General features: G+C 40.9%; 1 protein-coding gene across 2 annotated transcripts in view; it reads right to left on the minus strand.

Annotated features, from left to right (window-relative positions):
* unc-13 overlaps positions 1-17,331 on the minus strand; it is a 441,250-nt gene that overhangs the window by 28,412 nt on the left and 395,507 nt on the right. For both annotated transcript variants that reach the window (XM_072299723.1, XM_072299724.1), the window contains 3 exons: positions 14,253-14,472; positions 9,384-9,504; positions 6,538-6,644 (listed from right to left, as the gene is read on the minus strand). In XM_072299723.1, coding sequence (XP_072155824.1) covers positions 6,538-6,644; positions 9,384-9,504; positions 14,253-14,472 — 448 coding nt within the window. The remainder of the gene's footprint in view (positions 1-6,537; positions 6,645-9,383; positions 9,505-14,252; positions 14,473-17,331) is intronic.

Here is a 17,331-nt window from a genome sequence, read left to right on the forward strand (position 1 = left end):
CTAAATATTCTCATGGGTTTGAATAGGGAATAGCGCTGATTTTTCCGCACTATCTGGCAACAATTCCCACGACGCGGCACGTCGCCACGGCGGACGCGGCCGCTCAAAGCCCGAATTTTAATGCTTTTAATGCGGGCATCACTCTGGACGCTTAATCCTCCGATTGCGGCCCGCGTTTCGCTAATGTGAGCTGAAAACTCTAAACAACCCCCGCCCCCGCCACCCCCTTTCCGCAGGGCCCGCTCGTAAAATCGGGCGCATTATCAACGGGTGACGTTGTCGGCTCAATCGGGAACTCAGCGGGATCTCATCGGAAACGCACTGTGGAACGAGCCGGTGTGATAGGTCGGACATGAAATGAACTGCATTTTGCAATTTGGAACTACAAATTCTGGCTCTTCTGTTAAAACACTTATGTGCATAGGGAAACTACTGGCACATACGTTGTTTTAAAACCAAGCTAGAATTTATAGTTCCAAATTGCAAAATTTAGTCCAAATGGGCTAGTCGCGTCAGTCTTAATATTGCGTTCTAGTTATTTAGGCTTAGTTATAGATTGAAAAAAAGAGGAAAAAAATCTAGACGTGTACAAACGCTTAGTCTCTACGTCCAATATTAATTGAGATATCTCCCTTCGAGAGAGAGGGTGAGAGGGGGTGGAGTCTGGACTCCAGATCCAATGTGTTTTTTTTCCAGTGTAGATTTCGATTATTTTATCGCAGTGTATCGAATGACGTAATCACTAAATCAGTCTAAGTCCGACCTCTCAACGAACTCACTCCACTGTGTGACGTCACGCGTGCGAGGGAGACGACGAGCTGGTGACACCGGGCGATTCCAGCTTAGGGGGTTTTGTTTTATGTTCGGTCGGTGCTGCCGATGAATGTGGAGCCATTTCGGCCCTTTCGGGCGCGCTTTTATTCGCGCTGAGCCCCTCGCTCGGCCCCTGAGACCAGACCCTGAGCCCGGCCCCGGTTTCCTGTTCGCAGCTCAACCTGGGATGGCCGCGCCGCACAAGGGATCGAGTTCATGGGGGAGGTCGGATAGAACTTGAAACATTTAAAAGCTTATAACTCCGTTCATACAAACTTTGAAGTTTTAAAAGATGTTCCATTGGTTTCCTCGTGGAATTTTCTTCAAGTACCACCCTTAGAATTTAAAATGTGACGAATTAAACATTGAAATATGCAGTTTTGGTCAAAACATGTCCGACCTCTGATTGACTCGCTCCACTGTGCGCCGAGTGGTGCGGTTCCAGCCCGTCTTCACCTCGCTCTCGCCACATCTAGCGATCCTAGGAACTCAATTTTTTAGCCGTCCCTCAAAAAATTCAGTATGAATATTCAAACGTTGCCAAATTTCCTAAGATATCATATCGCCGATCCTCTGACCAGTGGCGTGGCGTGTTTTGCGATATATTGATTGATCTGTCATTTAAACCTATGCTGCCGTGCTAAGTAAGAACGCTGTACGAACATTCGAGTTGCCAAATTTTCCCGAATAAAGCATGTATTTTTGGAGAAAATTATGGGTATTTTTCCTTAAAATTTTCCGATATTTTTGATTAAATAAACAACAAAATTGTCGGAAAAATTGGAAGGAAAATATGCAGAATTTGCCCACAAAATCCGTTGGTTAATTAAGAAATTATGGGAACGCCTGTTACGCCCTGTACGGTGTTTTTTCTTAGCACGGCAGTATGGAAAAGGATCGATCGACGGGGTGTTCGCAACGAACCTTAATAATCTATTCTTTTTCATGCCTCCAAATGCGGAAATATCGATAATCGATCATTCACACCTCGCCTCAGAAAAGGAATCACGTGAGATACGCCTTTACGTCAGAGGAGCAACAATATGTGACCGGATCTGTGAAAAAGGACCTAGTCTTCCAAAAAATCCTTGACATTTTCAGAAACTTTACATGAAAATGATGACTTTTCGAATTTTCCTCGGTCAATTTCCATTTTTGTTCATGAGCAGGGCGTAAACGTATTTTTACCCTGTGAAATACATGAAAATAAATGTTGCAATTGCGAATTTCTCTATCAGCCATGCTGCATCATGCGTAACGTGCGGTTGTAATAAACAGTGATTATTTAGCTATTTAATTAAAAAAAACACACTCTTTCAATGACTTAAAAACTCTGAAACACGCATTATACAATGTAGTGTTGCTAGTTGCTGCTATTTTACATGTTTCTTGTGTATCGAACCACTAACAAGACAGTGAAGTCTTGAATACTTAGTGAAGACTATTGGTGAAATAATGTTAAGTTAAAACTGAGGAATGTCTATATTGTGGGTATAATCTCGAACATGAATTCTCTTCGCATTTTTTTAAATGTGCAAGCTGTAGAAAAGGTCGTGATGATGGAGCGATCATTTTAGATATAATCTAACGTCTATTCTAGAGGATTCTATAAATTTTAGCGTTTATTGAAGTTCTTGGTCAAACATTAAACACGATTAAAGCTACAAGCAGTTAAAGCCACTAACAAGAAGCACTACCAACCGACACAAAAGCTTATTACACTGATGTATAATTTAACCCTGAAAATCCGGTTGCTCCTTTAAACAGTCTTTGGTGAAAATGATGGACATGACAAAGTTGAGAAAAAGCTAATAATAGTTTTTTCCTCATTTTTCTTTCAGTTACACGAGATAAAAAAGGTAGTTGCTACAACCAAGAGCTACTGAAAAAAGCTACAGCACGTTAACTACCGTGGTAGGTGACAGAGCCACCCAGTGGTTACAAAAATTATCACGTTACTTCTCTGTGTGTGACAACAGCTGCCATGGTAGTTGTAGTAACCACCAGGTTGGTTGTGTCATCTACCACGGTGGTTATCGTAACTACCACACGGTAGCTTGCGCCTTTTTCAGCAAGCCCTGGTTGTGGCAACTACCTTTTTTCTATGTAAACCCGACTACCGCGAAACTTTAAAGGATGGTTAGTGAAAATATCGATCCCGAAAGTTTGGAGTGAAAAATCACGGTTTCGGAGTGCAGCGAATTTCCGCGACTTTTTAAGCGTTTGTCACCCTGCAGAGGTACATCTGACCCACTTTTTCCCCCGCTAATGAGACCGAGACTTTAATTCGGAAAAGGGGCCAAGCGCTAAATTTTTGAGCTCAGCTCCACTGCACCTCATAATTTTTGAAAGCTGTTTGCACGAGAAGCGTCGAGGAACCGCCGTCACTGTCAAATTCGAAATTAAATTTTCTTGAGGCTCTCTCTGATCTAGCTTTAATATTCATGAAGATGAGATTCTCGAAGCCACGCGGCCGGGGTTAGTCTTTGATTCTATTATGCAAGAACGTATAGTAATTATTGGACCGGTGCAAGACAGTGGCAAAGTGTGACTCATCACCTATCGATGTTATCCCATTTAAAGCTGTGATAAATGATCGATTGTCAAGGCATACCCTGATAATCGACCCTATTCCATAGATTTAAATGGCAGATCAATCGACTCATCGCCAAGAGCGACACACCACTGATGCGAGAGAAACTCCGTCGCGGAATTCTCGCTCACAGTTCTGAGCTCAACTTCGGTGCAAAGTTGTCCTTTCAAGTGGCAATCTTGTTGCAAAGCAAATTTTGGCAATAATCCCTCAATATACGGGAAATATGGATGAAAGATAAATTGAACGAGTTAAGAAAAATTTAGAAGATCGTCTGTGACCCTTATAGGAAAAGGAACCTTGGTCCACGAAGGTTTGAATTTCAATGGAGCAGTTTCTAGCAAAGTTAATTTAAAAATCTTTAGCAAATTTCAATATCTTTAGCACAGCCATACGAGGGTGATTACAGTGCCTTCTCAGTCACCAATTTAGGCGTAAAAAGTAAAACACATTTTTTAATAGCTCTTTAACTTTTCCTCTAATTTTTGTCGTCACGCTCTCTATCAAAATAAAATTGAATTATAATAATTTCAAAAATATTTTATGTTTGATTTCATTCTTGTAAGTAGTTCTTTCTGATCAGCTCTATGTAATGTAAATTACATGAATTTTTATTCATCTTCAAGATAATCTGCGAGTTCTCGAGAAACATTTTTGGGAAGAAGAAAAATCTGATAATAATCCAAGTTGAAATGGAAAGCAGGAAAAGCTCTCTGGAAAAGGACGTAATATTTTTTTTTGAACCATTGATTCCATTATGATCTCATATTGTGTGGATTTTCTTGAAAATGATTATAGCTGTATAGTTCTAGAAAATCGAATAAGATAAGCAGTTGCAGATTTTATTATGAAAGCTGAGAAATTTTAAAAATGAATGGTGCATTTTCGTCGTGAAGAAACTTTGCACTGAAGTTCCTCAGTTGTTTTCGTTGAATTTTCTACATCTATTTTTAGGGTGTGAATGTAGAGGAAATGTGAACGTATTTATAATACAAAGATGTTAAACGGTTGCAGATTAGTAACTGCGATTTGTAGACCTGACCAACCTGTGATAGCGATTTTGCACGACCAGTTAGAAGTTCCCTCTAGAACGATACCTTCAGCTGTTTCTAGGGTATCGATGTGAGTGTCAGGGTCGACCGAGAACATAGTTCTGTCAGAAACAGCAACAACACATATTTCAACAAACGAGCACAAAAGACAGACTAGTGACTAAACACAGACAAAACAAAAAATTGGCAAAACAGGATAGAAAACAAAAGAAAAAAAAAACACGAAAAAAATAGTTAAAACGAAAAGTATACGAATTAAAACTAGAATAAACGAAAGGAAAACATATCAAACAACACAAATCATATGTTATTAGAGAAATACTGGACTCAAAGATTGTACTGAATAGTGAACACGAATAAATGCAACCAAAAAGGAGAAAAGTACGGGTTTAAATTCAAATTACAAACTAAATGTGTGGTCATTTTTTATTATATGATAGCTTACTAACTGTTAATGCGCCACACACTTACTCTTTTCCCGTCTCGGGCCGTGCGCTGGTTTAAAATGTTTTGGAAGCTGCCGCATTGGGCTACGCGCTAAGCGACCGCGATCTGCCTTCAAATGAGAGGATAGGCAAGAGCGGGTACCCGGGAGCTGTAATAGTTGTATGCGAATACAACTATTACCACTCCTAAGTACCCGCTCTTGCCTATCCTTTCAAATGAAGGCGGATCGCGGTCGCCGCAATTTACACGCTTCACACCAGTGCAGTGCGGTGATGATGAATTCAAACGGACGGTTCTTTGAGACAAAAATATCTCTATTTCCCGAATGTTTTAAGAATTGGTAAATTACTCTAAGCCGAATAGTTGGCTGATTGTAACCAAACTTTTGTTAAACTAAATAAATGAAACCATTTTTGCTTTAAATCAAAAGAAATTCAATGAAAAGAAAAATGAAAAAGAAAACAAATTAAGGAGGAAGCATGAATTAAAATCAATCAACAGTCAACAAGGCTGAACAGATGAGAGAAACGGAACAATCATGGCAAACTGTAGGAAAATAATTAACAATTGACACGTCTGAGGAAGAGCAGGTAATACATAAAGAGACAACAAAGATACACGGTAGTAAATAGCGATCGAATACGGTTTATGAGAGCGTTGATCAAAAGGCAGACGAACCGGCAGAGGCATGTTGAGCATTAGACAAACGGACATCGAACACAAACACAGGACGCTGAGCAGTAAACATTGAACAGTAAAGGAGAACAACAAACACTGAACACTGGCAGTATCAATTAGCTGAACAAAGTACAGGCTAGTCCTAGAATGAACACAGATTCGATTATCGCTCGATGATTGGGGGAGCACCGGAATGAGGTCTGCAAATTCGGGGCGATAAAGTGGTCAGAAGTGATGGAGTGATTAGGTTGGAGGGAGGGAAGAGGTGGGTAATATCTGACCGAACCTCGTGAAATTGGTCTTGATTGGATATCGTAACTACCCCGTGGGTTCTGATGGGAGTAGTTCCCTTCGAGAAGATATTTCGGCCGGGAAAAGGAAAAACACTCTGGGAAAATTCGAACGTTGCCAAATGTCCGCCCATAAAAACAGATTTTTTGACAATTTTTATAATTTTTTTGCTGATCTACAGGTTTGAACCATCAAAACACAAGTATGTAACTCAGCGCAACTGACTTACTCCTGATTTTACAGCGGAGTAAAATTATTACCTGACTCCGCAAGAACTTGTCACTCTGTTTGCAATAGTAACACATGCATCGAAAGCGCGGTATACTCTGTTGCACTCACAAACTTACGGTGCAAAATTTATTTACAGAGGACTCGGTTCATTTTGAGGGTGTCGGAGTTTCAAAGGGATCGACAAAGCCGGAGCTATTAACATCTGTCGATTTTGATGTTGGGGCAGGGTGGACGAAGGATCAGGGTTGAAAGGGACAGAGAGGAGGGACGAAGTGGTACAGGGATGGAGTGGTACTCGATACACATGTTGGTCGACGGAAGATGACGACGATGACAAACAACAAGACAAGAGCGACACGGAGAGTCTACGAAGATGACAAGGCGGGATGCGATGTAGGCGGTAGGCGGTAGGCGGAGGGGACAAGAACAAACCTGTGATGGCGATTTTGGCCGACCACTTGCTCGTGCCGTCGAGGACAGACTGCTTGACCGCCTTCATGTGCCCGATGTGACTCTTCTCCTCGGCTCCGAACACGGATCTGCGAGAATTTCAGCCAGTTCGTTCGTCAAATTGTTCGCAAAATTTTCATTTCAGCAATTTTTAAGATGTAGTGAAAGTGTACTCTCAGAAGGTTGGGTTGGGTTGGGTTGGGTTGGGTTCAGTTGGGATCCAATCGATCGTTTCAAAAAACGCCCACCCCCCCTCTCCAGAAACCCCAGAAAACTATAATAAACTGATCTCAGTCAAAAGTTGTCAATGAAAGGATTTGTAAAGGATTACTTATAAAATGTTAAAAAACTCTTGAAACATTACCTGTTTTTTACTTTAAAAGGTGTAAAAGTGTTAATAATACTCTTTAAAATAGTCTAAATTACTTGACATCTTTTACTGAACCCCCTCCCCCAAGGCAAAAACAGCAAAAAAACGAAAATAAACTGACTTCAGTCAAAAATTGTCGATGAGGAGATTTCATCATTACTAAAAAAAAAATAATAATTGTTAAAAAACTCTTGAAACATTTACCTTTTCATAAATTAAGAGGGTCGGTATAAATGTTAGTAATACTCGTGAACATGGTCTATTTTACTCGGCATTTTTTGCTGAAATTTTAACAGATGATGCTTTCACGAGGGATTTACAAGGGATTTTTTTACCATGTAGGTTAATTTTCCTCAGAAATACCGTAAATCTAACTCTCCAGGCTTACGAAGCGGTTGGTTTCTTCTTGCTCTCGTACGATAACTTTAACATACCTACAGTCTCCTATCGCTGGGTTAATCATATTCAGGAAAGGAAAATTGAGTGAGATATTAAGCGAGTTGTGATTTTGAAGGAGAGAGGAGACCGCAAATCCTATTTATTCCTAGCGCATCTCTTGCATCCAGGTTTTCTTTTCTTTTTTAGACCTGCTGAAAGAGGACGTACCATGATTGCATTAGTGATGCACCGATTGAGAGTTGTTTGAGTTTTCGATTCCGGCGCTCGAAATAAGACGAGGAAAAGGGAAGGAATCGACGTAATTCGGAAAACTTGAACCTGCGTCCCAATGAGAGGGTGAGCGGCGTTCAGGGAACGCACTCACGGGAATAACGAGGCTGGGGGTGATTATTCAGTTACGCGGTCGTTTGAATAATTTTTGTAAACATTCGCCTCCCTCAAATGGCTTTAAAAGAAAATCGATACAAGAATTCGTGGAAACCGCCCTTTTGCTGTTCTAGAGAATCTGCCGAGAGCAGCTCGGCTGAGATCCCCGGAGAAGATTTTTTTTAATATCGGAGATACGAAAAAGCTTTTCTCCTCCGACCTCCAGAATCAATTGGGAAAACTATGATAGGGGGTCTTTCATAAAATGCGTAACGTTCTCGGGAAAGAGGAGGGGGAGGTTGCGGAGAACGTTACATTCTTTTATTTTTGCTTGTCCAAAAAAGAAGAGGCGTCGAGAGAGGGAAGAGGAAGGGGTAATTTTCCATCAGACTGCAAATATATAGTATAAGTATGGCAGCCGTTTTTTGAAATCCGAACCAACGAGTGGAGTGTTTTTAAGACCTTCTTGATGAACGTTGTGCGTTTCAAATGAGCGTAAGAAAGGAAGATACATACGATATGTATAAGACACAAAATAAATACATATGAAATGGAATATTCGAATTATGAAAAATTCTGAAAATCATTAAGAGAAAAAAGAAGTGAAATGATTGTTAGAGTCTTTGAGTAAAACTCTGAGGAAGCTATTCGTATAATTTTATTCTAACGACATGCATGGTCCCAATTATACAAAAAATTGATGCTCAAATTTTAAAATCGTGCCCAACTTTCAGACAGTGGCACGAAATTGATATATTGCATTGGAGCCAGCTCTGTAAATCAAAACAACGGATCGATTTGTGTCTCAAAATTTTGCTAAAGAAGTCAAAATATTCCGGAAACCTTTCATCAATCATCATGAGAAAAATCCGATAGGTAGTGATTTCCGGGAAAAACCCCTTAACGTACATTGGCATGCCAAGAGAAAAACGCCGTATGAAAATCCGAACCTTGCCAAATTTCCTCCGAAACCTGGTAAAAATTGGCGACAGGAGCTGCGTTTCAAAATACCATAGGAGTTCTTATGGCCGACTGAAGAGGGCGATGGAAAATCATATAGCTGGCTGTAGAAAGTGGAAAAAATCATACGGCCGGGCTACACGAAGCGATAAAAAATTATACAGCCGGGCTATAGTTCCTATCATCGGGCTTTACACTTTATCACCTGGCTGTTGCTTTTTCGCCATCGGCTATAAAAGGCTATAAGAAATTGTGTTGCCGGCTATAGAAGCTATTGGAAATCTTACAGCCGGCTGTAGGTCTATGGTATTTTGGAACACAGATTCTACTGCCAATTGTTACCAGGGAATAGATGCGAATTTTGCAAAAAAACTTGTGAATTGTTTTTCTTGAAATTTTCAGAGCTATTCAAGCTATCGTAGCTCAAAAAGTCGAGAAAAATATTGGTAAATTATGTCAAGAATAAAAAAAGTGGAGTATCTGACAACCACTGAAAGTACACACGGCGTTTTTCCTTCACTCGCCAGCATGGGGCGCCACTAGAACGCAGTGTTTGAAACATTTTCTCTGAGGCCAAACTCCTCTAGAGCTCACGAATTGAAGCGTTGCTTTCTTCAGTGAACTGAGGCATAACTATGATGTGAGGAGAGTTTGAGGCCTGATCGAAGGAGCGATGCAGAGCACAATGGATAGCTGTAGAGAGAGAATTGATAGAAACGAAAAAGCTCATTACCTTATAAGCTCGAAGATTTCCGGCTTATCTCTTTCCCTCTGCTTCATTCTTTCTTTCATGGCGGTGATTATGCTGTTGGCCTTATCCTCCGCGCCGTGCTTCGAGCTCTTCTCCGCGGCCCCTGCACAGGAAAGAACGCAACAAGGCAAACAAATTAGCATCATCCATTACAGCTTCCTCCATGTCGATTACCCGTGATCTAATTTAACGGAGGAATGGACATGAAAAATGATGGAACAAGAAATATATCAGTTGGAGAACATTAGGAACAATAGTCATGCTATATTTAGAGTTATGGAGATTCGACTTGTGTGCAAGTGTACACGACGCCTAAAAAATAAAAGGAACATGAGGAAAAAGGGAAAGAAAAACGAGAAGAGGAAGAAAAATATAAATAAAGTCAAGAAGAAGAAGAACAAAGGGGTAATAAGAAAGATAGGAGAAAAAGGGGAAAAATAGCAAAAAGAGAGTGATTAAGTTGAGCAGAAAAAGAATGGGGAAAATAAAAGTAGAGCGATACGAATAAGCGGAGAAAGGAGGAAAAAAAGACTTCCGCCGTTTATTTTATTTATTCCTACCTTTCCCTCTTTTCTATTTTGTCTCCTGTTTTCTTTTGCTCTCCTTTTTCTTTGTTTTTCCTCCTCTTTTTCTCCTTTTCCCTCCTCCTCTTTTTTTCTTTTTTCTCTTGTTGTTTTTAACCTCCGCTAAATTTTGTAGACACTTTCCTATCTGACATAAATCAGGAGTCCCAAACTATTACACATATTTGAAAGATAGAGGAAAATAGTAAAAACAGATACTTTATTCTGTCCGGATTATGACAAAATGCGTCCGACTAACATAAATGAACTTTAACAGGTTTTCAACATTAAAAGAAGTATTTTCTCCCTCCACCCTATTTGATATTCCGATGGCTAACGAAAAATACAGCCTGTCTGCAACCTGACGATTTTGCAGAACGAAGAGAAAACGTCGCCATTTTTTTTTAAATTTAAGGTTAGATTTGCAATTTTTTCATACATTACAGCATCATTGCGGCGCATGCAGCGCTCTCCTATAGAATTGGAAAAATAACTAAAATCATCCGCTTGCGAAATTCATACTGTAGAATTCGGCGAAGTCGCCAGCTCTTTTTTGCCGAAATTGTCAAGTAGGCGGTATTATTGTCATTACTGAGGAAAAACGCCGTATGAACTTTCGAGAGTAGCCAAATTTCCTTCGATATAATGTTCATTTTCTAAGAGAGTCATGAATATTTCTCCTTTAAACTTTCAGAATCTTTAGGTGAAATTGCGAACATAAATATCCGAAAAATTGGGTGGAAATTATTCATAAGTTTCTCGGGGAATTTGTGTTTTGTCAAAGGAGATTTGGCAAAACCGGAGGGTTCATACGGCGTTTTTCCTGAACGCGGCAGATTAGCCATCTATTCTTTTTATGTTCATGCCACTCGTAGATGCAGTCCAAACGAGGCCTCCGAAACGCAGATTCTTTCTTCGCTGCAACTTCATACATTCCCAGAATGAAAATACTGATCCGAGATGGACGGGATTGCAAAAGAGAGAAAGGAAGGGCGGGGAACGTAACAAAAAATGGAAGAAAAACTAAACGCTTGATGAAAATATTTATACAAATGAATGTGAAATGAGCGGGCGTCGATGGCGTCACATGTGGTGAATTCGCAGAAAGCCTGAGCCGGCGAGGACACGGGGAGACCGTTCCTGTTGCCGCTCTAAAGAGGTGTATTTTTTTCCGAAACGCCCCGCAAAAACCCGACTATGAAATTTTAACTCGGAAAGGCAATTCTGGAGAGGGAGCCGGTGCTAATTATTTAACTGGACCGACAAAAGTTTCATAAATTCGCGAGAGAAATTAAATTCTCCGAGCTCGCCGCCGCCGCACGCGTTCGTCCTGCTGAAGTGCCAACTTGTTGGTCGGATTGGCGACTTACCAAGGATTTAATGGGCGAGTAGACAAGTTCCGAAATAGTAAAATAAATAACACGTGCTTTCCCCTCATTGCACGGTCATACTCTCGCACAAAATCGTATTGTTTGTGTCAATTCTGCAACCTCGGATTAGAATGGAGAATTTGCACGCAAATTATTGCTTCATCTAAAAGGGCTGAAAGAGCCGATTTCGCGGGTCTACTTTTTAAAAATTTTCTTTTGATTTCGGATAGAGTACAAAAATTGATTTAAAAGTGAAAGACTGCACCACATAGTGACGTCACCTGGCGGCATTTTCAATTTAAACACATGTATTTAAGCAGATTAGATCATTTTGTGAAATCTCCTCCAAGGATTGTTCAATTTATGAACCAAATGTATCCTCGTGTTCAGTGTACCTTGTAGTTTCCACTTAAACAAATCAAATGATGAAATCAAATTTCAGACGCCTGCAAAAGTCTCCTTTGTTCGGGAAAACGACGATGTACTTATTTTTTCGTTCCCACGATCGTGCGAGTTTTTCGCCACGAAAATTTGACCAACTTTTTGAACATTTTTCTTAATGTATATCCGGGAATTGAGAACCGCGCGTCGAATAAGGATATGAAATATGTGGCATCGATGCCAGGTTGCTCGTGCTGATCCACAGAAGAAGGAGCTGGTCTGATAGGATTTCCGTCGGATTTCGGATTTTTATTGCGAAACGCGAATTGACTCCTTGATTAATTTGACTACTTGACTATAATTTGTCGGCCTCTTATGGTGTAGCGGTTGTGGCTCTATAGCTCTATGATCGGGAGGTCCCAGGTTCGATTCCCGGCCAGGCGACCCAAGTTTGATGGTCTCAAACAATGGTTGCCTGGGACTGGTTGTTAAGGACGGAGGGGGACGGGACTAAAGGGAAAGATTAGCCCTTGTGGGCTCTTTGAAGGAGTAAAAAAAAAATCATAGGGGGCGGAAGCCCCTCAACCCCTTGGCCTAGTTCTTGCGTCTTCTCGTCTTGGGCTAGAGCTAATTTTTGGCTATATCGAGTCACGTTAAGCGATACAAGCAATATTCGAATCCAAAGTTGGTTTGTGTCATAAGCTCGAGTGTAGTGTTACGACTTGAACTTAACGTTCGGCTAATGCCACTCGACTCCTTCATGCGTAATACCCTTCAACGACATTACCACGATTCCTGGCAGAGGAAACAGTTAGCCCACTTGGGCCGTGCTAAGGAGAAACGCCGTATGAACATTCGAGAGTTGCCAAATTTCCTTCGATAAATATTTATTTCCGAGGAAAGCTATGAGTATTTTTCCTTGAAATTATCAGGAACTTTAGTTGAAATTGTGAACAAAATTATCTGAAAAATTGGAGGAAAAATATGTAGAAACTTTCGCAAAAGTTTGCGATTATCAAAGGATATTTGGCAACGCCTGAAGGTTCATACGGCGTTTTTCCTTAGCACGGCAGACTTGTGCCTCGAACGTGGCAGCGCGGCTCCGAGACCGAGAGGCGAGAGTTAATTGGAGCGTATTCATCGTGGCCTCCCTTTTTCTTGCCTCGGCGCGGCTCCGGCTCCCTCGCGACCCGTGCGGGTTGCATACCCGGGCGGAATCACGGCGCAACGAGATTTAATTCCGGATAGAACAAGGCGCGTACCGAGTGTGGTGCCGCTGCGGACGGGCGGGGAAGGGGAAGGAAACCAAAGACCGGGAGCGGAAAAACTTCAACGCTCCATTCAAACTTGTCCGCCTGTTGTGAATTGTTGGATTGGATTGGGATTCGGATTGGATTAGATTCCCCGTCATGACCTGCCATTGGCGCCGAGACGAGCGAGACGCCCCGGCTGGCGATCCGCACCAGTTGGCAACACTGGGTTTCGTCTGCTTAAATGGACGGATTAAACCGGAGTGGGTCGGTTGCGCTGGTTATAGAATCGTGTTTTGATGCTTGATTCTTAATTAGCTGAAAATAACAAGATCTGTCCATACAGCAACTTCCTACGTTCAGTACACGGAGAGAAAAACTTCGAGCGTGGGACCCGAAGTTGAGGTCATTTGGATCACTGAAGTTTTCGGATCACGTATCTAAAAACTTAAGGTCCAGCTGCCGAAGTTCGGGTCAGACATCTGAAGTACTTCGATAGATACCGAAGGGTTCGCGTCACACATCTGAAGTACTCAGGTATATACCAAAGTGCCTCGAAGTCTGACCCGAACTTCGGCAGCTCGACCTCAAGTTTTCGGATGCGTGATCGGAAAACGGCAGAGATCCATATGACCTCAACTATGGGTCCCATGCACGAAGTTTTTTTTCCGTGTATTAAACGAGGTATAGCACTTTGGAAAAATTGCTTCATGATGTCATTCACTGCAGTAGTGACACCCTTGGTTTCTTCCACCTTGCCTTCCTCCGAGTTTCACGTTGAGTAGTTGAGTAACCATGAGTGTCACTACCGCGGTGGATGACGTCATAAATCGAATTTTTCAATGCGCAATATTTCGGTTATTAATGACCGTAGAAAGTTGCTGTTCGGATAGGTCTTATTATTTTTAGCTGATATACAGGAATCAAGCATCAAAACAAAATTCTAAGACTAGCACAACTGACCCATTTTCAAAGAAAAATTAAAGTATAACGAGAAGTCTGCAATGTCGGAAACGGAGATATACACTGGAAAAAAAAAACACATTGGATCTGGAGTCCAGACTCTTAAAAACATTGACAAGAAAAAGTACTCTTGATTCAATCAGATTTAAGCTTAAGTCAAAACGAAATCCGCTCAAATTAAGAGGCTTGGTTCTTGATTTAAGCTTTAATTTGATTGAATCGAGAGTATTTTTCTTGTCGGTGTTTTTAAGAGTCTGGACTCTAGATCCGTGTGTGTTTTTACACCTTGGCCATCGATATGCATAATTAAGGAAATGAACTTACGTTGTAGGCAGTCGGCGTTGAGGAGATCCTTGCACTTCTCGTGACATTTGACCCCGCACTCGGTGCAACGGACACCTTGGCGGGCGATGCCCCAGAGGAGCCCCTCGCACTCGTAGCAGTAGGTCGGAGAGGTGGCCGTCCAGAGCACGAAGTTGTGCGGCGTCGTCGAGGAGATCGGGTAGATCAACGCCTGCAGCGTCTTCTTGTACACGTGCATTTTCTAAAATACACCACAACGGTCAACAAATTATTCAATGAAAACCAAGCAAGATCCCGTTGAAATTGCCACCTCGTGGAACCTACTCGAAGACTGGTACACGTGAAGTCCACGAGTCGGTCATAATGGTCATAGAATCGTGTTTTGATGATTAAAACTCAAAGAGGCTTTCAATCGTTAACAACCTCACTGACCACTAAGGAAGAAAGTTCGGTAGCAAGGACTAGACTTCGGCTCATGCTGATATTGCTAAACCTTTCTGGCCCAGGTAACCGAAGTTTTTGGTCATAGGAATTGAATTCGATAACATAAACTGCTGCTCGGTTTTGTGACCAAAACTTCGGGGACCTGAACCGAAAAAGTTCGGTGTTCAACCTGAACTAAACTTTTTCTCTCCGTATAGACGTGGTGGCACCAGACACCAATGGCACCATAGACACAGTGGCGATTCTTGAAAGTTGACAACACTGTCCTCATTTGAATGTATGTAAAAAAATCGAGTCTTATTCGACCCTATTCGTCGTGATGTCACTATAGACGCCGCGCATATGGGCAAAGTGTTGTAAAGTAGTATTTTTCCTTGAAAAACGCAAATAATTGGGACTGGCATTTCTTAAACGAGAAATTCAAAATTCATAGTTTTATGATTTCTCAAGTCAATTACTTCGATCTTGATGCTAATATCAGCTTATCATGCTTAAAATTACTCAGCATTGATTAAGTACTAGTAAAGAGTCTCTATTTGTCTCTATTCACATGACAGTCACTCTAACACGCATTTTGGGTGCAGTATTCACAAGAAAAATAATTCTACATACTACTATTTTAAGCCTGGTATGCACATTAACCAAAACTATCCAGTTCGTCAAACCAGGGTTTCAATTCTTGAAACCGAAATAAAAAGAAAGTCACGTCCCATAAATCGAAAATACGATTTCATGGACCGATAGTTTGGGTTTTCGCACCGAACAATACTGTCTAAGCAGAACTTTGTGTCTTAGTTTCAAGCGACCGAACTTATTTTTCCAGTGCCCATGACAAAAACAAAAAACCATAAATCAGGAGGGAATTTTGATACGGGATGGATCTGACTACAATATAACCGGAACTTGTAATTAATTCACTAGGGGTCGAGTATCTATTATTTAATCGACAACTCTCTCAGTCAAGAGCAGACGATAAAAAATAGATTCAAATCTCTAGAATTTATTGAGAGTTCTTCTATTTAAGCAGACTCCAATATTTCAATGGAAGGGAAAAGTATGTAAATTATTCTTCATGAGGATCCCTGCATTTTTGTCGAGATCCAAAATCGTCGGTCCTCTGACGTCAAGGCATATCTCCTTTCCGAGATGAGCCCTATTGTCAATGTAACGCCATGCGTTTTGAAGCTCACGTGAAAATAGCGATACGCCTTTATGTCAAAGAATCGACAAAATACGCATCAAAACGCCTCATCTCATCGATTCGGCTCTAGTTTTCCAGCAGAACGCATCTATCTAAAAAGAGGGTTTTATAAAACAACTCATAGTCAAAAGAATGCCCTGGGGAATAAGCGTTTTTTCATTTTATTTTTTTTTTTTTTTTTTAGAAAAAACTCTCTTTGTAGATAGGCGGGTTTTGCATAATGACATCCATTTTACAATCCGCCATTTTCATTCATTTTTTGCCGTGAGCAAACGGCGTATCGAATTCACTGGAGCGTGATGTGGAAACACCGCTTAGGCTCCATTGAAGTTTTTCAAATGCATACAAAGCGTTTGGAATAGCTTTTCAGGAACGCCAATTTCAGTTTCAGAGCGGTTGTCGGAGTTGTTACAGACCGGGGACGATTATCGGAAGTTGGCAACCCAGTTTTTCCTCCGTTTAAATCCATTATAATAATCGATCCTAAATGAAAGCTTCGATAAAAATTGAATCTTTAATATGCATGTAAACGGACGAATCACAGTGTTGCCAAATTTTGCGAATATTTTCGGTCAGTGTGGATTGATAACGATGCGAATCGATGATACACGCTGCAATTACTTTTTAATGGGAATTATCGACTTTTTTTCATCATATAAGTCGTAGGTTCCAGAGCCAGTATATTTTAAAGACTGCGCTGCCATCTTCCTAATGGGATGAAAGTTATTTTCATTAGTCAACGCTCAGATAATCATCAATCACCATTAGGCAAAAAGTAACGTTGACTTCCGTTCTTTAATTTTTGCCTCACCGATTACATTTCTTGGATTCCTTGGGGCAGAGTCTCTGAAATATATTGTGACCCAAAAAAGGCTGTCGAAACCTACCAAAGGAAAATACTGAGTTGTAGTCAATTAGACCGTGATGCAGCGGTTGTCTACACGTAGAAGTCCTCTGGTAGTTCGACTTTTACCAGAAAATGTACACTACTTCACTATCAATTACAGATGTGTCTACGGAACATTTAATAACAAAACAAGGAAGTTGCATTATTCAATGGGCGTCATTTTGCGATAAGGATCTACTCGAAAGTGACGTTTTAACAAAGACACCTCTAATTTAGCCAGGATTCGATTCCAATGATTTGAGGTTAAGGAGCACGGTCCAACTTCGGGGTGCACGACGGCAGTTGCCAGTTGCCTTGGCCCCTTGAGGGCGCCTCGCCGGTCAGCCCGGCCTTACTTACTCACTTACTTGATAAATTTTAAAAAAAAAAAAAAAAAAAAAAAAAAAAAAAAAAAAAAAAAAAAACTAGGAGGAAAAATAAAATATATTTTTTGTGAATTTACGTCATAACTTTTACGAGCGGGGCGGAAAAACAAAAGCCTTTATTTTTATTTACCTGAATTGGTGCATTTAAGGCCTAGCAAGAAGTTGATATAAGACTGGATCAAG

Source organism: Bemisia tabaci, chromosome 4, assembly GCF_918797505.1.
Source record: "Bemisia tabaci chromosome 4, PGI_BMITA_v3".
Lineage (NCBI taxonomy): Eukaryota > Metazoa > Arthropoda > Insecta > Hemiptera > Aleyrodidae > Bemisia > Bemisia tabaci.